This window comes from Alosa pseudoharengus, unplaced genomic scaffold (assembly GCF_046254945.1).
Source record: "Alosa pseudoharengus isolate Yale_2024_CS ecotype anadromous, Long Island Sound unplaced genomic scaffold, YU_APseudo_1.1 YU_APseudo_1.1_scf_2, whole genome shotgun sequence".
Lineage (NCBI taxonomy): Eukaryota > Metazoa > Chordata > Actinopteri > Clupeiformes > Clupeidae > Alosa > Alosa pseudoharengus.
Genome location: NW_027468663.1, coordinates 32,166,537 through 32,194,495, shown reverse-complemented (window position 1 = coordinate 32,194,495; position 27,959 = coordinate 32,166,537). Strand labels below are relative to the sequence as shown.

The following is a 27,959-nucleotide window of genomic DNA, read 5'->3' as shown; positions in this document are numbered from 1 at the left end:
TGTGGCATTTGAGCAAGGGAAAACATGTTTATAATGAAGCGTGTCACCCCAATTTTCACAGTGGTGTTATACAAGTCAGAGCGCTGAGCGCTCAGGAGGTCTCTGCACCTAATTGGAATGCACGGGGAATCAAAATATATTATTTATCATTCATTAGAGTGCTTTTGCTCCTGGAACCGCAGGCTGTGTAAATATAATGATGGAGGTAACTCTGTAGGCTCATTACGCTTCCCGTTTGCGACTTTCAGTCATGGCCTTTGATGTGGTGCTCACAAGGGACTGTATGATTGCACTCCTTTGCAGTGCGGTGACCAGCTTGTTAAATATTAGCTTCCATCCTTCAGCGTGTGCTCTCCCGTCACAGATTCAGGCCATGTCAGCTCAGAGGTTGGGCTAATCACTCAGAAAATAGCAATGTAATGTGAATAATTACAACTGTGACCTCTTGGCTTCTCAGCTGCTGTCTTCCAGTTCCAACAGGTGATTGGTGAACATGCCATGGAGACGTGCAGAGCTGGACAGTAACGGAGTACATTTACTTGAGTACAGTACTTGAGTACAGTTTTGAGGGATCTGTACTTTACTCGAGTATCATTTTTTGGGAGTACTCATGACTTTACTCAAGTACATTTGAGAGGCAAATATTGTACTCTTTACTCCACTACATTTTTATCCATAACCGCGAGTACAGGTTACTTCTTCTAAAAAAAAAAGGAAAAAAGAAAAATCTCGGAAACCCTCAATTTGTTGTTTCCCTCTCAAACGTGATTGGATTGTGCAGGAACCACTGATTGGGGCCTATCAGCAATCACCTTCAGCTTTCCGCCAAAGTCAACTCCATGGTCAGATTTAGATAAGAGACGAAACCATGGACAAAACAATGGATGAAGACGCAGCAGGTCCATCCCGGGAATGTGCCAACCTGTGGCCCCACCTCGCCAGACTATTTCAATTTTCTGAACAAGTTTTCGCTTCAAGTGTTTCAATTACAAAATAGTATTTTGTATTTGAAATACGTATTTTAAAAACATGTATTAGAAATACTGTCCATCCCTGGCAACATGGTAAAAAGATGAAAATGACTTGATTTTACTTTCATTTCCTTTTACATTCTCCAAGGTATTAACATTAACATTTTTCATAACTCCATGTAGGATGTTTCTGTACATAAATGTAAGCACTGTGGCAGTAGTAATGCAATATTTAGAAAATGTACTCTTGTACTCTTGATACTCAAGTACTTTTAAAAACAAGTACTAGACATCTGACTGTTGTACTTTTACTTGTACTTGAGTAAAATTTAGCAAAGGGGATCTATACTTTTACTCAAGTAATGAAGCTGTGTACTCTGTCCGCCTCTGGAGACGTGATATGGAAACCAAACACAGACTAATGGATATCAAACGAAACACTTGCCTATGGAGACTCTGCTGTTTGCTTTACTCCAGATAAAATTGTGGATACCACTGCATGTTCTGCTGATATTAAAATCAATGTGGCCTTGTTAGTCTCGTTCTTGCTTACCAAAAAAGGTATACTTAAAGTTAATTTTATGAAGTAAACTGAAGCACAGTTGAAGTATAAATCCCAAGTTTACTTTAGGTAGTACGTTTTTTTAGTATAAATGTACTTGTGGTACACTTGTACATTTACTATTGTTTATACTTCTTCAGACTAAATTGGCCCACTTTCAGTTTATAGTAGTAGACTTGTAAGTACTGAGAACTATACTGTAAATAAACTAGTTGTTCATTGTTCACTGTTCATTATAGTATTAAGTATTTTTAAGGTGTAAATGTAGTAAACCTTTAGATGCACTACAAGTGAACTTATAGGTGTACTGTTTATAATAAACGGCATTATGTATGTACTGCAGTTATTACACACAGGAACAGCATAGTCTGTCATGCACGGTGCCAACTGGCACATCAGGTGTTTTGTTTTGTCAGGAGCAGTTGGACTCAAACCTGCAACCTTCCAGTATCTGGACAGCTCCTCTACCTCCTGAGCCACTAAGCGCTTTCAGACATACGTGTAAGACCGGAGGTTCTGCCGATGTTAAACGGTGGGGCCGTATATCTGAACGACATAACCGGTCATATGGAAGTCCGAATTCACCCGGTGTTTATACTACCCCCGACCTAGTATTTCCTCCGGACATTATGTAAATGTGCTGTGTCTGAACGAGGCGTAGAACATGCGGTTAAAATTCACACCTAGTGAGAGGGCGTGTTGGTGACGTTTCTTTCGTGCGTCCATGTGGTTAAATCTGACTTAAATGCCAGTGTTATGATGGAGTGGCATAGTGCTGTCCAGAAAATCTCCGACATGGAAAGATGCAGACATCACGGAGCTACTGTCCATGAGGGCATACAACATTTTGATAAAACACATGAAGGGAATGGCACGTTGTAGCCTACAACTGCATGGCAAGGCCAAACGAATTCAAAAGACTGAATCATCATAAGCAGAAGGCGCTGAAAAGGCAGTAGCCTACAGCGACGTCGTTGACGACAATAACAGGAGTATTTAATAAATTGTTAGCCAACACGGTTTTCTGTTCATTGATAGCCTTAGGCAGAATTAGGCTACAGAAAAGAATACAATATATTTTTTCTCTCCCGGCAGTAAAGACAGTAGATTCGTGTTTAAAATTAAATGAAAACTAAAGGTAGGCTATAGGCTTATTATGCATATGACCATCCAGATGAGGCTGGTGATCTGTCAAGAATGATGAAGATCGTAAGATACAGATGGTTTTATTGTTGCTGTCATTATTACCACAAACACGAATTGACAACGAAACCATGGCGATCGTGGGTTATATCTTGCCTGTTTATTAGGCCATGCACAGCCCTGTCAAAACTCCGTGTAGCATGCATACTGGCAGTTTTCATAAACCATCACCAACTAGTTCGCACTTTGGATATATCGTTGGATTGTGAAAAGCCCAATTTCGAATAACTACAGTACAACAGATGAGGTAGGATGCATATTTTGCAATTAGAATTTCGTGTTGGTGAGACCTGTTGCCTATCAGTAGACATGTCATCTCGAGTTCCACGACAGCTTAGCTAGTGCCACCGAAATATGACACTGAAATCCTCTCACTATTGGAGTCGCTCAGATAGAAACAGCTGTAACGTGGTTAGGACACTTTTGCTGTGGAGTGGAGACGCCATAAGTTAGGTGTGGTTTTGACAATCAGAAAAGCAATATACTGAAATAGTTTAATGATGTAAAGTCAAGTGCTGGTCTGGTGTGTGTGCACGCAGTTTTTATTGATGAGTCGGAGTGGCAAGGGCATTATAAAACTTCTCGCTCTTAGGCCTACTCATACACCGCGTTGAAATGGCGTAGCTGTCTAAATTCAAATCATATCATGCTAGGGGAGAAATCGTGGGACATCCATTATTTTGTTATTCAGCACCCATGGTCAAAAATATGTTCCCGCGCGCCTGCATTATGTTGAAAACAGATAAATGTGTTTACTCGAAGCACACATACAAATACTGTATGTGCGCACTTACGTGACTATCCTACTTCAAGTATTAGCCTACGCACAATAGATTTCTCTTCTTTAGCCTATAATACATAGGCTACACTTTGTAAACAAAAAGCAGCAGTGACAGGCAGTGGCCGCATATATTCTGCGTCATATATCTCGCATCTTGTGAACTCTAAGCCCCCACCCCTCACTCGACAACCACACGGAGATTCTGTAATGTGCGTGTATGTCGTTCACACATACGTCCGTATAAGGTCAGTATTAGGTCCGCAGGTTAGCATCATATCTGAATCATCCGAAGGGTAGGACCTCCGTTTGACAAACCTCCGCATGTACTCCGGAGGTTATATCTGAAAGCGCTTACTGTCACCCACTGCTGACATTCATTTCTAGCCTAATTTTGCATGTTCATGATAGTATACTGAAAGTATATCCTGAGTAAAATATAGGTTTACCAGAAGGGTAATATTAGAACCAGCTAGATGAATAAAATGAAATTAAATGCGAATCTATCACGCAGCCTCTTAAAGATCAGTCTCTGGCACAAATAAATTAACTTAGACGTTTCCATAACTATATTATGTATATGTATGTATAAGTAGGTCTACCAAGTATAGGCTAGATATAGTACTTAAACCTTTATGTAAACTTATCAGTATAAGCAAAGTATATTTCAATTTAATCTCTGATCAGTACACAAGCTATACGTATGCTTAGTTCAAAATAAGTAGATCAACAGTGGCCCTACACTTACATAAACTTCTTTTTGCTAAGGGCTGTCTCCCAATTACTCTCTGTAGAGCAGCCATTGCTGATCATGGATTTATGCAGTGGCACCAGACACAGATGAAAACCACATAGCCTACTGCAGTCTTACCTCAAAAGACATCATAGCAGTACAGTTTGGGATAAGTCCCAGCCTTATTCCTACCTGCACACCCATGTCATCATGCCTCTATCTTTGAACTTGCTTTTAGCATACCTTTTTCTGATCCAAAGAGAGAAATGCACTTTTTTCCACAAATAGACTATTACCCATCCACTGTAGTGCTACACATTCATTTTTGAATTCTCTCCAAATTCACTACATGCCATGTTATACGTTCTGTAGGCTGACATCAGAGTATCAGGAGCCTCATCTTAGCCTGAGCCAAGAAGGCCATAAATCAGCCAGCTCAGAATCCCCTCTTATCTCTTGCGCCCATAGATAAGTTTTAAGCTGAAAACCCAGAAAGAACAAAGCTATCCCTTCTCTAGTGTGCATTAAAAACGAAGGGGAGTGGAATGGAGTGAATAGACTTTGTAATGCAAATGTCAACCACAGCCTAACTGCCACACTCCCACGTTGTAGCCGTCGTTTCTGTTGCTCCTCACAGGATCCGCAAGTCTCCCAATTCCTATCGCTCGCCGGGCGGGCGGGCGGAGTCTTAAACTAACTCCAGCACGATGGGATACGCATCTGAAATAATGAGCTTTGATAGGCTTGCCTGTCTTTGATTCTGTGCTTGTCTCTCTCCCTCACACACTCATCCATCACCGTAAGTGTGAGCGACGGCTACGAGACGGAGGGAGGTCATTCTTGCTTCTCGTCGTCACTCGCAACGAGCGTTGGCGGTTTTCTCCGCGGGCAGAAAGGAGCTTCTCACCTTTGCAATCTTCAAAGAGGGCAACATAAGCACACCACACGTCTCCGAGACCAAAAAAGGAGAACTGACAGACACGGGCACGTTTTGATCACTGGAATAGTTTCGATTCATGCAATTAGTTGAGGCTGCCGGTGATAACAACTTGGAAAAGAAAGATTAAATCAAATGAATGAATAAAAATAAACAGCTTAACTTAATACCTTATGCAAGATGAGAAATGATTGTGACACCATGCAAGTTAAAAAAAAACATTCTCACTGCCTATTCAACAACAACTCTGTTAAAGTAAAAATGTATAATGAATGGCATACATTATTATAGATTATACAACAATTGTGTTCTATGGAACTATTTATTTGTTTCTGATTGGCCGAGAGACGTTCCATGAGTTGGAATATCCCTGGAAATTTCAACTTAGACTTTGCACAGCTAATAATAAATCACTCCGCTATACAATGCGAAGATTTGACACTCATCGTGGGATTGGTCATGGATATTCCCACGGCTGTTGTTGCCTGCGCCACTCGGCCTCCGGCCTCGTGGCTACTGCCGAACAACACCCGTGGGAATATCCATGACCAACCCCACTCTCACTCGTGCTATATTGCTTAAATATTAAAGCAATTCTGTAGTTTTGGTCTTGGTTTTCTTGGGATGGGATCCCCTTGTCTCCATGAATTTTTAATGGCCTCTGGATCATAACACCACTCACCAGGACTCATAGCTGTACATAAAGCTGAGCACATCAAGGCCAATCTTGAGGTGACATTCCTTTTGGATATGGCAAGGGTATCTCAATGTTTCTCTGAGCTCTTTTTCAGGTCTGTAGCCTACCATACCTCGAATCACTGGTTGATTTTCTTATTTTATGACAAAGAAAGGATATGGGTCAACATGAAATGACAAGGATCAACGTGTGACTGCCTGCCATAGGCTGTCACTAGACAGAATGTAACCTTGAGAAATCTGAAATGACATTTATAAATTTTTTCCTGTCAATTTTTCCTATAAAGGCTCTTCACTGGAGATCAAGCACTTAAAGAAGCCAATTTTACAACAATTTTAGCAAAAATGACCTTAATTATGCAGGTTAAAGGAGAATTCTGGTGTGATATTGACCTAAAGTGTGTTGAAACATGATACCAAGTGTGAACGTATGCAGGGCTGCCAACTTTTCAAAAAACCTTGGAGTGAGATTTGGTGGGGCCAACCAAAATTTTGCTGCGGAAATTTTTGTTTGGCTCATTCAGCATTATACCGTACAGTAAAAAAAACGTACATCAGTGGTTCTCAGGTGTAGGGACCAGGCATGGACGGATTATGAACTTTCGGGCCCCTGGGCCCACATGCATTAAGGGCTCCCCACTAATTGTCGCATATGTGGAAGGGGGGTTTGGGGGTCCTCCCCAGAATTTTTTTCATTTGTTTGATGTGATTTCCTGTATTCTGGTGCATTTTGGTAGCTTAGAAATCTAGACACACCCTAGCGGCAGCAAATTACATTTGCTTCCAGGGCTAGTCTAGCAACTCTCCGTTGGCTTGTAAGCTCGAAAAATGAAACTTCTATCAGGCCAATCAAATCGTCTATAGAGTCGTTAGGGGGGCATAACATAATGATTGCCTGCTACTTGAAAACAAAGAAGATGGATATTGCTGTTGGCCAACAGTGTGACACGAGTTAAGCTTGTTTTGAGATGGCAAAAGTTTGAACTAGCCAACTAGCTCCGCTGGTGGGAAAACGCATGGGACTCAGTGCTGTCCTATTGCGTGCAGAGGAAATTTGAAAGACAACCGATTATCCCGCCCCTCGGACTGAGCACTGCAAACGGTGAGTGCCCAGACCCTACATTTGAATGTGGGTCTGGCTCGTCAGGCTAGCATTTTGGGGATTGCCAATACTAAATTCAATCAGATTCATAACCTACATCCTGATGTGTTGATATTGAGGCAATGATTCCATGCAAAGGCTTGGGCTTCAGGGCCCCCTGACATCTTGGGCCCCTGGATCTGGGCCCGGAAGGCCCGTGCAGTAATCCATCCCTGGGACCAGGGTCCCAGAGTTAAATGAACATTGGTATCAAAGGGATCTACCCTACTACTACTAGGACCATGGGCGTTGGAGGCATTCTTAAAGTGGGTGGGACATTTCAGAGGGGGGGTATGGGGGTCCTCCCCCAGAAATTTTTTTTTGGACTAGATGCAATTTCCTGAATTCTGGTACATTTTAACAGGTTATTTAGATACTTCTATATAACAAAATAAAGCCAGCCTACGAAATTAATAAAAAGTAAATCATGCATAATTTAAAAAAAACTCAATAGGCTACTTGGCTACGCAATAAGGTTTCCATTACAGCACCGCAGACGTTCAATGAAAGCGGATGGTTTGTTTGAAATCCCGACACTCTTTCAACTACATGGAACGTAATAGTGATCATCAAATACCTCCCCAGATTTCAGTGCCCATCAGTCCCAACATTTAACAATATAATCAAACAGTCCAAAAGTAAATTAAATATCAAACTAACCGTAAATCCAAAGAAAATGACAATGAAGCACTAAACAGATGCTGAAATCAACACTGGTATTTTGCACGGCAAAAGTGAGGGGGTCCAAACAACAATTTTAAAAAGTGGGTGGGTGTTTTGTAAGAATTTAAGAAATGTTTGTATATTTTAACTTTTAAATGCATCAATCAAGTGCACTTTCTAAATAAATTCAGAGGTCAGACTTGCTTATTTTTATGGAAATATTTGTGCTGTAGCCTAAGCTATTTTGCACTTCAGAATTATAACCATGCACACACAGGTGGAATAGTTATGGTGATATTGCAATAAGTTCAAAACCACAAAAACATATGCTACATTTCACAGTTCAGAAATGTTCAAAAATGTGTGTATATTTCAGCACTCCAAGAAATTATGCAGAAGTGGTCAGCTGTATTATTCAGCTAGTTTATTAATATATTGGTCATTGTAATGGCCATAGCCTATAGCCTACATGCTATTCCTTTTTCAGGATGTAACCATATCTGCATAATGTGAATGTTTGCATATGGCTTATGTCAGGCTTTATATCAATATTTGTGTCTCGTTATTTGATTTTCTTCATATTTTTGCATTAATGTCATAGGAAGCATGCCAATATAAATATAGTAATTTATCTGTAATGGAATTGGCTGGAACCTGACAATATAAGAACCATATAGTGGGATAATCTACGGCTGAGCAATTTACAAAAATGTATGTAAGCCTACTGACAAATAGTTTACATTAGAATACATTATAATTTCGCCCCAATGAGGCTATGTAGAAATGTGTTGCAATTTCAAAACCGGATTACTCAGGAACCACTTAGCATGCACAGAGGCATGCTATATCCTCGTATTCGTTACGGTTTGCTGTTTATTGTGATATTGGGTTTGCCACGTGTTGTGTGAAGGGTTAGTGAAATATTAAACCGAGAGTAATGGGTGTGCACTCTGTGCAAAATACAAATATGATTAGCCTAAATTGCACGTCGGTTCAATGTTAATTTTCTCGCGAACCATTTATCACAGCAACTTGGCGCTAATATCATTGGAAAGCTTAGATTCCGCACGTTCACCTGATGTGTGATATCATATGTATAGGTTTAGTTTAGTTGAACCTCATCTGCCAGGTATTTTACCTACCAGGTTGACACTTCAGCGTGAAAAATAGCCTACTCAATAATACTCAAAGCATACCTGAAGCCGGGGAAATGCGGGGGGAATGCGCCTGGGACGGCTTCTGAAGTAGCATCGCAAATGAGAGAAAATTTAGAAAATTCCACAGACGGGGTGCACTTGAACCCTTTCACCGTCTCTGAAAGCATAACCGTGTCTCAACAGGTAGATCTATAGATAGGCTAAACTAATTTTTCAGGCATCTGACCGACCGGGTTGACACTTCAGCGTGAGAAATCGGGGGTGTGGCGTGTGAGTGTGTGAAACTAATCAAATGCGTGTGTCTCACGGCCAATGCGTGAGAGTTGGCACCTATGCGTATGTCTCATAGCCCATCTCGGCTTGTCCCCTGCACTCCAAAATCTGGCGCTAGTTAGCCGATGCTACCAACAGCTTTTTCAATGGTGGTGCTTCGGCATCGGGCTAGCCATGCAAATAAATCACTGTTTTACACCATTTGCGAGGCTCAATGTATCTCCACACTTCATTGGTAGACTTCCGAGGGCCCTGACATTTAAAACGAGACATTTAGAACTTTGAAAAAGCACTGGTAGTTTACTTACAAGACGATTTATGCAGACAGTATCTTCACGAAGTTTAACGTTTGCAGCATCGGCTAACTAGCGCCAGATTTTGGAGTGCAGACAAGCCGAGATGGGCTATGAGCCATACGTTCACACTCGGTATCATGTTTCAACACACTTTAGGTCAATATCACACCGGAATTCTCCTTTAAGAGTTGTTCTGATCGTTCTACAACACTTTTTGGGTCGTTTGGTGGGTGCTTCGTCTCCCCCTAGTGCTTCTCCGCGGAAAAAACGAATATGCAACTTTCTGGTCCTGGTCCGAACACATCCGGATGTGACTCAGCGGAAGTATCCAATCGTGCCTCGAAAATGTAGTCAGATTGTAGTTTCTAAGAAGACTGCAAAACGAACTCCGACTTGGCTTTGTTGCTGTTGAAATTGTAAGTAGCCTACCCTTGAGTGAACTTCGTTTTTGTAATGTGGTTTGATAGTCTCTTGAACAATGTGTTTGCACGACCGTTTTATTGTGAGCCCTGTATGTGTTTAGCTTGGTTTCTTGATGGCTAGCTCGCTAGCTAGTGGGGGTTTAGCGTAGCAGTCACTTGCTACTGAAGCTGCAGGGGTAGCTATGTCGTGACAAATGCGAGCCCAAATCAGGCGAAAACCCAGAAACAGCAAAGGAATAACCAAACCTGCATAGGGCTTCTTTAAATATGACCTACTTTGAAGTTATCTGCTATTAATAAAATTCTGATACGATTAATTGTGAATAAAGAAATTATGCCGGGACTGTATCAAGACATTGTGATGCATATTGCAAGTTGCAGAGTAGGCTAACAACATTGCAGATTCCTGAAGGCTCTGCTGTGTGTTCAATCCAAACAAAAATCAATGAGAATTCCCACCACCATCACTGCCATATTCAATATAGACACTGTCTTATGTGTTAATAGTAAATGTGCCTTGGATGCAATAAAGACCAAATAAGCATTTATGATGGCCATTTACAATTTTTACAAGAAAAAAAAGCGATTGGTTGGCGATATTGACTATCTCTTCATCACAGAGCAATAGCCTACACTATGTCATTTTGAGAGAGCTATTCATGCATGACGCTACATGTGCAGCTGTTTAATTAAAATATGCACACTAACACTAACCTTGACACTGACACATAACTCATGACCCTGAAGTCTAAAGGACCTTCATTATTACAGTCTCAGCAGAATGGCACATCAATGAGGAGAAATATTACAGCACATAATGATTATTTTCAAAACACACCTTTGTACTCTTTATTTCGTTCAGCTGTGGCATCATTATGCCATATCATCACAACAAATAACAAATATAAACTGCATTAACAGTACGGCAATTAATATCAAACACCAACAACAATTAATTATTCTGTAAAAGATGTCTCAAGTACATTTCTGATTGAATAGAAAAAAGAGAACACTTCCTCTGAATATCCTCTTCATGATGCATTATTAAGACCTGTCTACTGTATCATATGTTCTTCATAATGTATTATGATGCCTGTGATAATCTATCATATTCTCCTCATAATGTATTATAATGTCTGTGATAGTCTATCATATGCTCTTCATAATGTATTATAATGTCCATGATAGTCTAGCAACTGAGGTATTAAAAGTGTACAAACTATAATACTTAATCATTATTGTTAAGTATAATGACTCATGATATAAGAACAAAACATGTATTCATAACAATAACATACACATTTAATTATGTGTCTGTACACTCTCTATATGAAGCATGTGATGCACATACACATTTAGAACATGTGTAATACAATACATGTGCATTTAACAAAGGTGTGCAATTATCATACTGACACAATTATATGATCAATTATTATAAACAATTGATAATTGTTCATTCATAATGACATATAAATTGTGAGTGTACTGGAGCATTAATATATGCACATAATAATGCACATAAATTAACTTTATAATAAGATACTTAGTAAAGCTAACTTAATTAAGCGATGTCCAGAAATAAGTAGCCTAATCATAATGTGTTGTCATTTTGTACTTAAGATCTTAGGCAGTGAATACACATCACTGATTGAACTGTGTCACAATGATTGATATTATGTCTATTGAAAGAAAATGATGATGAGTGTTATGATCGGACTTCAATTTGAGAGAAATTCAAATCAAACTAATGTGCTAACTCCACCATGACATACTTATAGCAAACCAGAGCCAATGATAGGCCAATCCTCTGCTTATCCCCTCTTCTGCTCTACTGGTATTGTAATTCAATAGTGTAAAGGAATGGTTTTGAAGCTTTTGCTTTTCTGCTTGTAAAGGAGCTATATGAGTCTTGAACGCCCTAGTACACCCACAACTTAACTCGTCTATCGACTTGCATCTTTGATAGGCTACAGTGACTTCTAAAAGTGATATATGACCAGAGTGTACAGTCTGAAGCTGGTTAGCATACTAACTTCAGAGCAACACAGATCATGGGCACTTTTGACATTAGATCCAAACAGTTGTTTCTTCACATATTGTTATTTCTAGGTCCTTTTTCTACATTTTAAAACTAAGAGTTCTACACATGGCCCCTTTAAAACATTTGAAAAGGTTAATTTGTAACAACCAAATAAAATTGATTTATTTATATCTTATTTGTTTATCCTTTGATTAAGCAGGGCAGTCACACTGAGATTTTTCTTTGATAGTGGAGATGGTGGAAATCAAAATGATTTATAAAAATGTTCTCCTTCATAGTCAAAAGCTGTGGAAGAAAATGACAAACACTGTTTCCAGCAAAACAAATATTTCAAAGAACCACGACCATCAACGCTTTGAGAGGTGATGTTAATTTGCCCCTCCATTTGACCAGAATAGCTGCAATACACCAGAGCCATTTGGGTGCTCATAAATCATTAACCGCCAAATGTGAAGGAGCACATTAGGAGTGTTTTGCTTTTAGCGTAATTCTTGTAAATATATACGTAGTCATGCCTTTCTACAACATATGCAATGGAGTGGAAAAATAATGAATACTCTAATATCATCCTCAGAGTGATAAATCATATCACTTGACCTAAAAACTGTGCAGGGTATAAAGTTTTACTTAATTTAGTGACCAAAAAAACTTTTCTAAAAACACCAATGCACTTAATATAAATGATGAACCATCTTGTTTTAGCACATTATGTAGTTTATAGGCCTACAATCTACAAAACCTCATGATAAATGATGAAACGCTGTAATACACCTTATGCAAACACCTTATGCATTCCTTGTGCAACACATATGATGCACATAGATACACATACAATGTATTATGAAGAGGGCATTCACAGGAAGTGTTTCCAAAAGAAAAACTGGAGCACTGGCAAAAAAATATGCTGTACCGGCCTACTAACTACATAGCTTGGTGGGTTCATACTCCATAGAATATGGTTGTTTGCCACTGAAAGTCTGTAGCGCTGTGAGTATCCGCACCACCTCTGAGCTGGATAGTTTTAAGCGGTGACGGAGCAGGCATGAGAACAGGTCCAGGGGCTGAGGTCCAGGCGGGGACAATTTGTTGACCCGGTGCCTGATCTCCACAAGCTGCAGCAGTGCAGTGTCCCGCGACCCCTGCGTGTACGGGTAGTCCAGCTGGAGAATCAGGTCTTGGATCGCCTCGGGGTCAAAGTGCATGCTGTAGCCGAACAGCTGCATGCTGTTGATTTTCATGTAGCCCAGGTTCTGGGAGGGGTCAGTGACCTCCAGTGGCTCCAGGTACACCGAGACGTTCCCCTGAGCTGAGTCAGCACGGATTTTGCTCCTCAGGTAGAAGTGCACCGTCTCAAAGAAACTCTTCCACCTGTTGCCTAGAGTCAGAGTCCAGTTGTAGCAGTAGAGAGGAATATCAAGTTTAGTCTTCTCCCAGTTGGGATAGCCGTGCTGGTTGATGGGCATGGTCCAGCTCTCCGAGTGGCTGCCCCCAAACGGGTTGACGTAGACGGACAGCACAGGCTCCAGGGTGCTGTTCTTGGTGTGGCATATCTGGAGCGAGAGGCCCAGCAGCATGTGGATGCGGTTGGACTTGAATTTGTTGCTCTTGAGCGTGAGCAGCATCCTCTTCCTCCACGATGGATCGAACCAGGCGTTGAGGCGCACGTCGTTGCTGACGAAGATGCCGTGCAGAGAGATGCGCCCGTCCCGCCGCTGCAGCAGGTACCGCAGCTCCCCGTCCCGAAGGTCCGTCTCGAAGCCCAGGTAGTGGTCCGTGGAGTCGGGCACCGCGTGCCGGCACGTGCCATGGCCAAGGGCGTACCCAGGGTTGCAGCTGGCACAGCGGGTGCGGTTCTCCGCGGAGCATGAAACACAGCGAGCCCCTTCGCCCACGACACACGGGATAAGGCCCTGGCAGGAGCGGTGCTCGTATGGACAGGTGCAACTGTGGGTGTCCTCCGAGTACTGTCCAATAAGATTGTTCTCACTGCAGTACAGGATTGAGAGGATGTAGTTCAGCCAGTATGTGAAGGGCCTTGGATAGGGAAGGGATAGAAAAATACATGGGGTTTAGACTTTCCCGACGGGTCTGAGGAACAACAGGCTATAAATCAGACATAACAATAACAAAATGTCATAGCTGTAGTGCTGCTGTGCAATAAAAGGAACAAATTGGAGTAATAAAAACACAAAGTGGGGCATGGATGAATGGCGTGTGTTTGGAAAAACAACATTAAGGAAAGTTCTTCATTGCATTATATGAAATAAAGTGTGACAATCGAATATACACTTTTGCAGCGAACAGTCCAATGAGACCACCAGAGACAGTAGCAATGATAGCCAAAGGTGTATTTCCTCATTATGAGCAGAGCACTGTTTTTTCGCTTTTTTCCCCCCTTGAAACCATTAACTAAGAATGATCCACAAGTGAGTACCACAGGGTGCAATTTCACGCTTGGAAAAAAAACAAAACATTTAGTGCCTCACCCACTGTCAGCATTTCTCAAAGCACTCTCAAAGCCACACACTTTTTTTTCAAAGCGTGCACTCTAGCATGGTATCTTGTATCTTGCACAATAACAACACAACCACGATAATACACACCCAACCCAATAACAATAACAACCACAACAACAATGAAAAAAAAAATCATTTGCATAATTATAACAGAAAGCCTGGGATTCTAATGAGTCTCCATAAATTCACCACACCTCTCCCTCTGCAGGACTATTTTGGGCTGAGTGTGGCATCTCTTGCTAAGGCTGAAGAGCTTGTTAGTGGTTCTCCGGGCCTTGGCAAGGAGCTGACTGGCGCTCGTCTCCAGCTGCCGATACCGCTGCTGCAGACCGGCGTCATTCCTCCATAAGTGCAGGATGGCTGATGAGTTCAGGGCGTAATGTGTAGGAAGCTGACCCACAAAGGTCTGGAACTCGTCTAAGTAAGTAGATCACAATGAATTATTTAAATTCACATTATTATGTCGATTATTCATCTATGCAATGATTTGAATGAATCTAAAGTTTTTGACTTCTGAGACAGATCACTGTACATCATTGGCCGCTACATCAGTGTGTTGGTCTTACAGCATAACCGAATAGCAGTTCTCTATTTAATGCGAGTAAGATAATATTGTTTTAGCTTCTGGCAAATCCCATGCTGTGGCAGCCTAACTGTGATAATGGCATACCTCCACAACTTTTCATTGGAAAGAAGATACTCTGCAATGACTCAGCACACGGTGAAACTGAACAAAGACAAAGAAACTAGAGGAAGTACCTGACTCCTCAAACTCTTGGTTCGCCACCCTCCAGGCCTCTTTCACACGCTGTAAGTTGGCCTCCAGGGAGTGCAACTCTTGCTGGGGGCAGTTGCACTGTGGGAAGCCAGGGTGACACTGGCACCAGCAGTCGTTCTGTCGGCAGACAAACTGGCCCTCTGCATTGCAGCCGATGTAGCCTAGGGCAGCCTGGATGAAACTGTTTCTTAAGTAGGCAGGCAGAATAACCTGGAGTCCTGTGAGCAAGTGAGAGGATGGCAGAGAGTGAAGTAAACAATCCCTCTGGGCGGTGTCTGCAGGGGCCTACTGCAGGTGCTAAAACACTTTTAATTAACAATCAAGGCAATCATGAGACAAATGACTTATCAAGTCACAGGAGTGATTTAGTCAAACTCATTAATTACTTTATCAATTACACAGAGAGAGAAAGCAAGAGACAGACAGAGAGAGAGAGAGAGAGAGAGATGCCTCTTAAGTAGCACTGCTACTTTGCTGAACTGTGTGTGGTCCCATGGTAACAGTGCTAGTTTAGGGACAGGAGCTATCTGTTGAATAATCAGGTGTGCTGCTTGATGATGCATGAGAATCAGTGAACATTCACCTTGCAAATGAACTTTGTTTTCAGGGCTGTGTACCAGTACAGAGCTGACAGAGTCAAGGTTGTCATAGTTACTGCATCCAAGGGGGCCCGTCCTTGTTTCAGTCACCTACAGACAAACAATAGAGTGGCAATTTTGCACTTTTAATGAGTCTTATCTGTGGGTAGAAGTAAGGGATAATGTATTGTCTGCTGCCAGTCATTATCGAGAAAGAAATCCTGACAAAGTAAACAGGACCCTGACACAAAGCAGAGAATTATTTTCTGATAATGACCAGCAGACAATACATTATGCTGTTTCTTACACAGCAACTAGCCAAAACAAGAAAAGAAACTTCACACAATATGTCTTTTAAAACTATTTTGTAACTTCTCCATGGCTTTTGCCAAGAAAAGTTTGCCAAACAAATAGAATTTAAAAGTTTCAGATGTTGCATACATATTACTTGCTGACTCAGTTTCAGTGAAGTCCCATTACGATAAGTGCACAAACTACTCACGGAATGATATGAAACTTTAATCTTACAGTTTTTTTCAATCGCTAACAAGCGCTTACCCATACTTCAGATACTTTTTCTAAACTCAACACAGACTCACACCTACAAAACACAATGGGCCAAATGGATAATTTTCTTCTCAAAAACACATTTTGTTAAATATATTACTAACACATCTTTCTCTGCACACACTAACTTTACCAAAACACTGAGAATCTGACTCAAAATGAAATTATTCTGTCAAAGAATAACACTTGTTTTCACTTCACAAGGTACATACAGTCAATCAAAGTACACCAGGTTTCAAAATACTGGCTATTGTTGACATTACAAAAACTCCATAGACTTTTATGTTTCAGTTTTACAGGTATTTGCATGCCATTTTTACACTAAATTTCTTTGTTGGGAACTGTATGTCTACATGTTATTTTCACATTCAAAAGCATTCCAGTAAAAAGCAAATCATTTCCCCCCCCCCCCCTTTATACTGTTTACTACAGGAGGTAGAAATACTGTTTACAGTATGATAGAACAGAAAAGGTTTTACAGTATTGCTTACAGTGAACAAAATATCCATGAAACACACAAGAGCATTCTGAACAAAAAAACAACAGCAAAAAAGCCAGGTAAAAAGGGGGGGAACTAAAAAAAAAGCACAAAATTACTGTATCTAATCTCTGCGATCTTCAGGGTTAGGCCACATGTTTTCATCAACATCGCATTGATTACATGGTCAATGATAGTGGCACGAATTTCATTACTGATAACAGTTCTTGCAGCCTTTGGAATGCCACCACCACGCATTCTTACACCTCTACCTTGCCCTCTCTTTGGGCCTGCTCTTCTCCCTGACCCTGCTCCTCTCACTGCTCCTGCATCTCTCACTGCATCTCTCACTGCTCCTGCACCTCTCACTGCACCTCACACTGGGCCTGCTCTTCTCCCTCGGCCCCTTGCTATTCCTCTTCCTCGTCCAGACATTACAGTGTAATGTACATTACAGTGTACTCCTTTTACTGTATAAGTGTCAATGTAATAGAAAAAACAACCCCTGCCACTGAGTCTAAGCCAGACTGGAATCAGCTGTGGTTGGCCCAATTTACCCACCATAAATCAGTTGTGTGTCAATTATTCAATTGTTTGTTTATTATCAGCTGAGATATATTGTTTTTGAACTGATATCATTGCAGAAGCAGAGGTTTTTATACTGTATCTAAGGTTTGGAATATTGTCTTTGCTATTGTGGGATGTTGTGTGTTAACATTCGTAAATACTGCAAAAACAATCCATAATTTTGTTGGGAGGTATAGCTTGTTTGTTAAGAAAATGTTAGCATTGTAGAAATGTGTTCACTGACTGCATATCGTGTGAAAACGACATGAAATGTGTGAATAGTATGGCCACAAAAGACCGATGCTGTGCTAATTGTATTTATAGTTTTGAAAATGTGACAACTGGTTGGACAAACGCTTGTTAGCGACTGAAAAAAACTAAGCACAAAACCTGGTGCCATTTGCAGCAGTCATTCATTTTTTGCAGTGGTTATTATACATAATTATCAGACTGTTGGGAAGGTCCTTTCATGTTAATGGGACTTTCTGCAGCATTCTGAAGAGCCACAAAAGTGAAATAATGATCTCCATCATGGAGGTTATGTTCTTGGCCTGTTTGTTAAACTGTAAGCAGGATTACACAAAAACTCCCATCTTCATTTTCATCCGACTTAGTGCAAAGATCTAACCTGCCCCAAAGAGGAACCCCTGTAAATACAAACTGGATCAGATCTACAGATTTCACTTTCGTTAATTACGACATATGGCATATTATATGGCCTTAGCTGAAGTCTGTGTGTGTGTGTGTGTGTGTGTGTGTGTATGTGTATGTGTGTGTGTGTGTGTGTGTGTGTGTGTGTGTGTGTGCGCATGTGTGTGCATGCGTGTGTGCGTGTGTGTGTGTGTGTGTGCGTGTGTGTGTGTGTGTGTGCGTGTGTGTGTGTGTGTGTGTGTGTGTGTGTGCGCGCATGTGTGTGCATGCGTGTGTGCGTGTGTGTGTGTGTGTGTATGTGTATGTGTGTGTGTGTGTGTGTGTGCATGTGTACACTGTGTTGGTGTCTGTGGGGGTTTGCAGTCCACTTATACCCACTGTGAGACAACACACTGTTGTGCTTTGATATGCAAAAGCTGTCAGGACTCATCACTCCTTCTTTCAAAAAGCAATCAAACCGGGTTTAAAAACCCAAACAATAATTTCAAGGACAGTGAGAGATGGGGAGAACCCAAGCGAAAGAGTGAGAGGAAAAGACATGGACAGCAAAGAGACAGTTGGGAAAGCAAAGCAAAAGAAAGAGGTAAAGAGAATTGCAACTCCATTACACCCACAGCAGGCTGTAATGTTCCTGATGTTCTTGCTAATGCAGCTGCAGCATGATTCATTAAAGTCAGAGTCTTCTCTGCAGGCACTACTGCACTACTTCTCAACAAACCCTGAGTGCAGTGGAGACCAACACACAGTCCACAGTAACACAAAAGTACATCTATTGGTTGTAGGATGCAGGGGTGTTTTGTTCCCTGCAAGCAATGTGGGTGTTGGACTGTTGTGTGGACTAACTCAGTAATGTTCAGTTTGCATCCTTTTTGTGTCTGATAGAGTGTACGTGTAGTATTCATCAGTTTTAGGTGTATCTTCTGTTGATCGATCTCTGTGCTAGTGTAGTGTTATCTGTCCGCCATCAATGTCAACATCTTTTTGAAGTGTGCCCTGCCCCCCCTGTCCTCCCACAGAGCAATACATTGTGTTGTGATTCATAACAAAAGTCTTATGGCCAAAAAGAGAGCAATGCTCTGATTGTTGTTTTCAAAGAACCCTAACCCTACAATATGTTTACGACACCTGTTTATGTGAGAACATGTTCTTTGTTAACATCAGAGAAAACTGGACTGAAAAGATATCCCTGTCTTTGTCCTTTCTTTACCCAACATTAGCTGTGCTAAACATATGAACATATTGTGATAAACACAGCTACAGTATACAAGAAAAAAACACCTGCTTTATCAAAGCTAGCAAAGCTCAGCCCAAGGCATTCATCTGGAGTTTACTCATACATATTTTTTTTTCTCTACCTAGACATAAGCAGAATTTCAGTGAGATCGAGACAGTGTGACAGTGTGAAAAAAGAAACACAGGATGGATGGTCAGTGTTGTAAACTGGTGTGCTTGTCGGGTCCTCTATACTAGTGTCTAATTAAAGAAGTTGGCAGAAAACAAGACAGGCTTCCACAGACACTGTCTGACATTATAGTGCTTCCCACACTGTCAAAAATCAATGACTGGGGAATCGTTCATGTTATCCTCCTCGACCAAATAGCTTTCCACATAATACCAATAACTCTTAACAAAGAGGTCGCTAACAGGAGCCATAGCCCTGATCCTGAATGGGACTGAAGCTGAATGTCTGCACTGTGAAATGTCATACTGTGACTGACATATTCATCCTTTGGCCTGCACTGCAGTCTCCTGCTGTCATGTTTAATTTGAATTCCGTGGCGACGTTTGAGTGATAAACTGGCAGGTGGTGAAGGTTTTGGCTCACTGCGCCTATACTCCTCCAATTCTTCATCAACTGAAGACTGTTGCTATGAACAAATGCCATGCCGGGCCAGTGTTTCAAGCTTAGTGACCGATTCTGCCTTTCAGCGTAAGGCCCCCGTGGGAAAAGCAACCACATCTTGCTCTCAGTGTATCGTTTCTCAGTTTGGCACTCCTACAGCCTCACAATTACCACAGCCACCGCTCGGAGAAGCGACACTTCTCCTCCATATCGTCTCCATTGTTTAGTGAGAAGTGGCGAATGGTTTATCTAAAATCATTTGATACAGAACAGACAGACTATTAGTGCAGCTCCATTACTCCCTGCATAAACTGGCAGCTGAGGACGGAATACTCTTTTCCTGTTTGATCCAGCAAAAAACAGAAAAAGAGCCGACTACATACATAGTATACTGCAATAACCACTGCGCAAGGCAAATGTCAGTGCAGGATGCCTTGACTTATACCATCTGCCAGTATAATGAAGATCAATCTGAACAAACTAACATTGCAAACACCGCTTCATAGATTCTAATTAAAAGTCTAAAAGCATTACTTCTATCTAATCTCTCATCCAGCAGCTCATTCAATTGTCTCATAATAAGATGTAGACAAGAGTCTGCTTTTAACAATACTATAACATGTCCATAAATCATACAAGTCTCTTCTCTAACATTTTCCTCATAACTGAAATAGCTAACAAATGCAGTTAGCCAAAGCAGTGTGGAATATCAATGGAATCAAACCACAGATTTATCATCCTCCTTCAGGTAGATGATTTTCCCACTCACCTTGATGGCATCTTATCCTAGTATCATTAAATGTCTACATTCTGGCAAAAATGTGTTTAGTCCTTGTAAATAACTGTACTATATGTAGTGTGTGTAATCAGCTAATCATGGTTTGTCATTCAAAATCAACAAGCAACAAATTGTTTTGCAAGAAAGTCCTTGGTGATGACCTGCTTCACATAAATGGTACACTTCATTGAAAAATATGGTAGAAATTACCCAGATACTTTGAGTAACCTTGTTAGAAACCAAGGAGAGAACAGGAACTGCTCATACTTGATTCATAATTTCTTAAACAAATGGGTGTTAGATAGATGTGATAAAGCTAGGGACCTTGATAACTTAAAGCAAGGCCTTTCCAACTGTCACTATAATCTAAATTTGTGTGAAGTAGTCCTGCTGCATTTAGATGAATGTGCATTTCAGATAAGTACATAAATCAGCTCACTCAGTCGGCACAATCCTCTAACTGCCCAGAGGCTTTGTTCCTGGCTGGGCTGGCTAGGACTTGCCTTGGCATGAGTCAAGTCTACTCAAGTTTTGTGTTTACTTTTAAGTGGTGATAACATTCAAGACAGATCAATAAACCACCAAACAACCCAATACAAAAGAAATATTGCAGCACTTCACACACAGAGATGGCCAACAGCAGTATAGAGAGCTTCAAGGACATGTTCATCAGTATAGCTGATGAAGCCTACAACTCAAGAGCTGCACTTCAGAAATGAGCCCTTTTCAGGAAAGCTGTTCATCAAAAAACTGTTCAGGCCCAAAGTTATGAACTAATGCTTTATTTCCCAACCTTGGGAATAAATATAAATAAAATTAAAAAAAATATTAAACACCCTATGATATCTAAGTTCAGTAACGGATCCTTCATTACAATCTAGCTAAAAATAAAGTTAGACGGCCTGCATGACAAGTTTGATTGACGGAATTATGCTTGATCTATGTTCAAAACAAAGTAGCAAAACAACCAGGCGAGAAAGGACATTTGGGGGAAATCAAAGTACTGCTTTCGTCTGGATGTTATAGCAGAGATGAGTTGCGTTCTCTCTCGCAACAAGTGAATGATTGGGGTCAACAATGTTTTGTGACATCAAAATAGGGTCACCTGCCAAAAAAGAGAAACCCCTGAACTAAGGGAAATGGAGAGGAGAGACAGTAGCCACAACACAGGCGTGTGACATGAAGTGTGGACTTGAAATTGGAAAAAAACTGGAAGTGAAATTTGCCATGTGATATATCATGCACCTATCCTTATTCTACCTTATTGATTCTTCAGCTGGCAAACCAGCTATGCCTATCCATATAGCTGACCAGCGAGGTAACTCCAAAGATAATTAGATGCATCAACAGATAAACTTAATTTTCATATACATTATTGATTTACATAAAGGTAAAAGCAGCAAAATACCCTATTTTACAGAAATACACAGACACACTGCTCCCCTTCCCTGTGTAACCCTCCTGTTCTCAAGATGCAGTTTTTCCACTGTGTTCCTGTGCCTGTCTGTTTTACCTTGATGGCAGAGGAGGCGATCTGAAGGTGGTGCAGCTTGCGCAGTGTGCTTTCCCTGTCGATGAAGTACGAGGCGGCCAGCTGGTGGAGGGCCTCCAGGGTCAGCGCCGTGGTGCTGTTCAGATCGATCCCAACCTCCGGGCCTCGACTCAACTTCCTCTGGTCCACGAAAATGGTCAAGGACTCCTCTCCTGACAGCCCAAAAGAGAGAGGGGTCACTTAATGGATTAGATTTAGCACTTCAACAGAAGCCTTTAATCAAACTGACTTGGACTACAGTTAAATGCTTAAAGACATATTGTTGTCTGTGCCCCCCCGAAAATTACTCCATCGATGTTGGTGTCACACTCTCTACCAGTGGAGCTATATAAGTTACTGTAAACAGGCTTTCCACAGTGGATCCGAACTGAGGCTGAATGGGAATTAAGGTTTTTATTTGACTCCTACGCTACAGCATGAATCTCATCTCAATAACTACATTGTGCCAGTTTGATCTAAATAGGAATATGTCCCAAGTCAGTAAGTGCATGGAGAACTGGACATTTGCAGCTGTGCATCTCTAATCATGTGAAAGTAGACCATTTCACATGGACACATAAGAAATTCATGAAAGAGAGATGAGAATAATTCAGAACGTTGGGCCTCATTTGTTCTTAAAACCCACATATGCAGTTTTTTTATGTGTTGATTTGATCTTAGGTAAAAATAGAATCCACTACTGACACTACTAAATGTAACTTTGTGAATCTGCCTGAGAGTTTTCGTACACAACCTTCTTAAAAACAAATTTAAGACTATCATAAGAAAGGTACTGGTGAATGAGTGCAATTCATTTTAGAAGAAGTCTTTTTTCCTTAACTCTAAAACAGATCCATCTGGTTTAGACATGCTTGTAGATGAAATATGCTATGCGCACCAGCAATACCTAAGGTCTGTTGCTTTGCCTGTGCAACATCAAAACAGTTACCCAGTAGAATGATTTATCTTTTATATTTGTCTGTCTGTACCTCCCAAAGTGGCTGAGAGCAGGAAATGCGTTCCATACTTCTTGATGATGTTGTCTGTTATCTTCTGTAAGGTGGGCCTCCGCCCCAACACCCTGATGCTATGGATAAACTCGGGGTCAAGAGGCGCAGCCACTCCATTGCTCTCCCGCCTCTCCAAGGCCAAGCTGTTGACCCTCCATCTGCCAAACTCTCTGCAAAGCAAGGTAAGCGTTAAATGCAGCCTCTGCGTCAGGTGGGGGCAGGGAACAACAGGACAATATGCAATCTGGTGAAACGCGGAAATGTAATCAGCAATATGCAAATCAGATTTACCCCCCCCCCCCCCCTTCCTCAGCTTTCCTCGCAGCTCCCAAAGAAACACTGTACTTATTTTGTTTCCACACAATTTATCTGCACTGCCGTGGTAAATCCGGCACAGTGGGTGCTGCTTGATTGTGCTGGGGTTTGAGGAATCTCTAGACGGACCAACCGGAGTAAACTTACCCATCCACGGAGACTTCTGTCCTCTGCAACACAGCAGGTTGCAGCGTATCAATAGCTAACTTTGAAACTTTATTTAATTCTAGCAAGTATAAATCTTTTATAATGAGATATTTGAGAGACTTTGCTGCCCACCATTTCTGCTGTGTTTACTAGCAAACAGATGAGTTGTTTGTTTGGACTGTGACGTGGGATGGTAGTGGGAGATGGGGCCTTAAGAGATCATCATCTTTGTGAGATTAGTGCAACTCCTGCTGCCATTTAGCTGAAAGATCACCCTATTAAATAACTAGTCTCTCAATACACTGGCAATAATAGCCCAGACCGTACACTCAATATGTTTGATTGCACTTGCCCACTCTTGTCTACGTATGTGCACATTAAACCAAGCAGAAGTTGCAAGCTGTACTTTCCTTTCTTTTCCCAGGGAAAGAACACACACATACACACACTCACACACACACACACACACACACACACACACACACACACACACACACACACACACACACACACACACACAAATACAACAGGAAGAGGATAAACTGCAGAGCAAGTCATCTGAAGTTTCCTCTCTATGCAGGCTGACAGAGTGTTCTTGTGCCCCAAGGCCCAGGTTTTTTGTTTAGTGCTTCAGAGATCCTCCTCTCCCACTCACTGTTTACAGAGAATGCCAAGGGGAAGTGTGATAGGTTAACGTGGGGCTTAATCTACATCATTCATACATAATGGAACTGGCTTGTAGCCCCAAGATTATCTCTAGGTGATTAGCAGCCGGTATTCACTGAATTTTACAGCAGCGTTGTCTCATTGTCTTTAACATCTCCAAATGACATATGGGAAAATAACTTCATTCTTATCACACTAAAACTATTAGTATGTTTTTTTTTATTCCTAATGAACCACAAAAGAATTAGATGGTGTACTGTGAAACTTACAAATATTTACTGTTTTGCAAAGAGTTTGCTGCTAAACCTCTGGGTCAGCTAAGCAGGTTTATCAAGCATCCACTACAGATGATCAGATGTCCTGGTGGACTGTTAAAGCTATTCTGTGTGTACTTGAATGCCAAGAAAGTAAAAAAAAAAAAAGCAAAGAAGCAAAGCCCAGAAAATCCCAAACACGCCATTATCCTTGTACATCAAAAATATAACAATTTTGTTGGGGGCTGAGGGGAGGGGGTGGCAATCATTTCAGTGTCTCTGAAAGCCATTAAAAAGAAAGGCAACGAATGATCCACCCATGGACAGTTGGATGGAGTGTATCATTACAGCCAATCAGCCTAACGAGGCCTGAGATGAGTGGCTGCTTGCCGGTGCTTGATGGCCACTCCACACACACAGAGGGCCATCCACTATCCTCTTGCCCACGAGGGAGCATGGGCCGACAGAGGGACGCTCAGCTGGAGAGGCCTTTGGCAGCCACCAGTGGGGACCTGGGGCTTCGTCTAATCAAAAGGCAATAGTGGGGTCCATAGGCAATGGAGATGGCGATGGAGATCCGGGAGGGGGGGTTGCAGGGCGGGGTGCTGAGGCCCACACTCTAATCAGCACTGCTACATGTTGTTGCACACAGAATACATCTGAGAGTGCTTGAGGATGACGCCGTTAAATCCTCATGGCATACAGTTCTTACGCATTGTTGCCCTCTTTTCATGCTTGATAATATATGCCACAACACAGAAATATGAAATAGCTATATAATCACTGTCTCCCATCAACCAATTAGTACTATTCTAAAAGACCACAAATGAAAAATATTTCACAGACTAGTTAAATATAGTTATAATAGTTACATCTATTTGGATTCTTTATAATATGATAATGTGCTTATTATTACTGTAATAATATGCAGGCCTGTCCTTGAGTGCAGCAATTTCTTACTTGCTTCCCCTTGGGGATCAATAAAGTATCTATCTATCTATCTATCTATCTATCTATCTATCTATCTATCTATCTATCATCATCATCACAGTCAACACCTGCTGGCAGAGACACTGGGTAAACTGCTCAGTTGTAGCACCAGTATTGGTCAACAGCTCTTTATATGGACCTTCGTCAAGTATTACGACACAGATCAACTTTGAATATGTGCAATATGATCTAATGGAGCAGCAGTAAAAGCATATGTCTTCTGTCCACTCTAGAATCGACAGAGCTGTAAAAGATCTGCTGGCTTCTTTATTTCCTTGTGTGACAGTAAAATTTTGATTCTACAGCCACACAACATTATCATATAATGGCTCCTCTTGATGCAGTACAAAACATATTCGTATGATGCAAATGAACAGCAATTTGTTCCTATTTACATAAAATAGTATTTCAACAACACCGTGTAATTCAAATGTAATTTTGAACAATTTAATTTTAAGTATAGTACAAAAGTACGTTTTACGTTCCTTCACTCAGAGTACCCCAGCATGATGGCTGCATGTAATGCATTTCCTGACACAGTCATACTCATATCATGCACCTTGAATGTCAAATATGAAAGCTCAGCTTCAAAGGAAATGCTTGTTATATTAAGGCAGAGCCATGCCACATATGGACATGATTCTGTAGGGTATTTTTATGGATGTTCTTGAGAGACATCTGCTATTTTATTGGATCTGTCACAAGGCATTGATTTCCCTAGAGATTGTAGGACTGTTAACAGAAATCTAAAAATAGTTTTCATCTGTCAATATAATATCTCATTATGAGTAGATGTCATTAATCCTTTATTAAAATAGGGTATTGGCTTCTGATGACTTGTTGATCAGTATGAAGTGATAGTGATTAGGGCTTGCCAGCTTAATTATCAGAATTATCATAATATGAGAAGATTGTTTGCCTCCACCACAAGAGGGTGGGAAATGGAAAGATCAGCAGGATTTATGTGAGCCTTGTTTTGCACTGTTTTTAACATCTCTCATTCATTCTATTTGACTAAAAATATGATATGGTAGGTTCCTGCTCCACGCAACTTGCAACGACACAACACAGCCAAATGCAGAATTAAACAGTTATGATGTATCACATCACAATTACAAACTAATTAGACCAACTCAGTGCGTCACACACGCTTGTGCAATGTGTGCATACACAAAGTCGGAACAGAGACACAACAGCTTTTCAAAACAGCTGACACAAAACTACAACATTACGAAAGGTCTATACTAGCGACCTGTCTTGCATCTCACCTGTAAATCTTGTATCTCGTTGTAAAGCCGTGTTCGTATCGTTCCGTGAACTCCGTGAACTCCGGTGCGTGGTGAAACGGTCCTTTATCTGACAGGAGCCAGCTCAAAGGGTCAGCGGCATCAACGGAGGTGGCCGCGGTGGCTATAGCCCAGCAGCAGCGTAGGGTGAGTATCATTCCCTCCCATCGGCGCATCTGATCAACCGGTCTAAGACCAACACTTCGACCGAGCATTCTTCTCCCAAGGACTCTTCATTCTTTCAAATGTGTCTCTGTACCCTATTGTAAGTACAGTGTGAACCATATCGATTTCATCAATTACATATGGATAGACTGATGGATTCTATCAAGTTTGCAAACGAGATGCTGCGCCAACATTTATGCCATATCATTAGGCAATAGCCTGCAACTTTGAAGTTCAACTAGTCCTAGCTTCTCATACATTGCCTCCGCCCGTACACCAAGTTATCTTACAGCCTGCATGCAGTAGCCTATGTCTATTGGATGTGATTAAATAGATTAGCCTACTATTAATACCAACCTGTGTTATTATTATGTGCAAATCATTTATTTACCAGAGAAGACAGCAGTGTAACTTCCTCAAAAGGGGTACCATCCATGTGCACAGGTGAGACCCGTGCAGGGCAGTGTTTTTCCGTCCCGGTCTGCGCACCTTTCGAAGTTAGGATGGTCTCCAAGAACTATGAATCGACGCGAACAGAACTGGTCGAAAGCAGCGTTACGTGAAAGTTTTAGGCTATGCTTTGCTGTCAAATAGTAATCCCCCCCAATGAAATCGAAGGTATTTCATCCATTGATTACTTCGACAAAGTATTTTCAGCATGTGGAGTATTCCAACAGCCGGATAGACAGTGACCGACTCTCCAGTTCTCTCGGCAAACGTTCAGCGATAGCCTACCGATTTATTCATGTTCATCGTGCTCCCCCCTCCCCACATTGGTTGCGTGCATGTGAGGCGGGGGGACGTCGTCGATCAAGTATAGCCTAAGCCATGTTTTTTGTACGTTTTTAGTGTCAGTGTAGTATATTTTGTTGATGTACCAATACGAGTTTGATGATGCTGCTTGATTTCAGCATCATTGAAGTGATGTTACTGTAATTCCATTAGGCCTACGCTGGTTGAACT

The 27,959-nt window shown here is 41.3% G+C and overlaps 1 protein-coding gene across 1 annotated transcript; it reads right to left on the bottom strand.

Annotated features, from left to right (window-relative positions):
- Nucleotides 1–10,715: 10,715 nt before the first annotated feature.
- Nucleotides 10,716–27,691, bottom strand: brinp3b (bone morphogenetic protein/retinoic acid inducible neural-specific 3b). Its single transcript, XM_076294584.1, has 8 exons — nt 27,388–27,691; nt 26,814–27,091; nt 23,153–23,343; nt 22,146–22,336; nt 15,754–15,859; nt 15,152–15,388; nt 14,587–14,809; nt 10,716–13,910 (listed from the first exon to the last, which is right to left on the bottom strand). The coding sequence occupies exons 2-8, from the start codon at nt 27,044–27,046 to the stop codon at nt 12,794–12,796; spliced, it is 2,298 nt and encodes a 765-aa protein (XP_076150699.1). The 5' UTR covers nt 27,047–27,091; nt 27,388–27,691; the 3' UTR covers nt 10,716–12,793.
- Nucleotides 27,692–27,959: the final 268 nt, after the last annotated feature.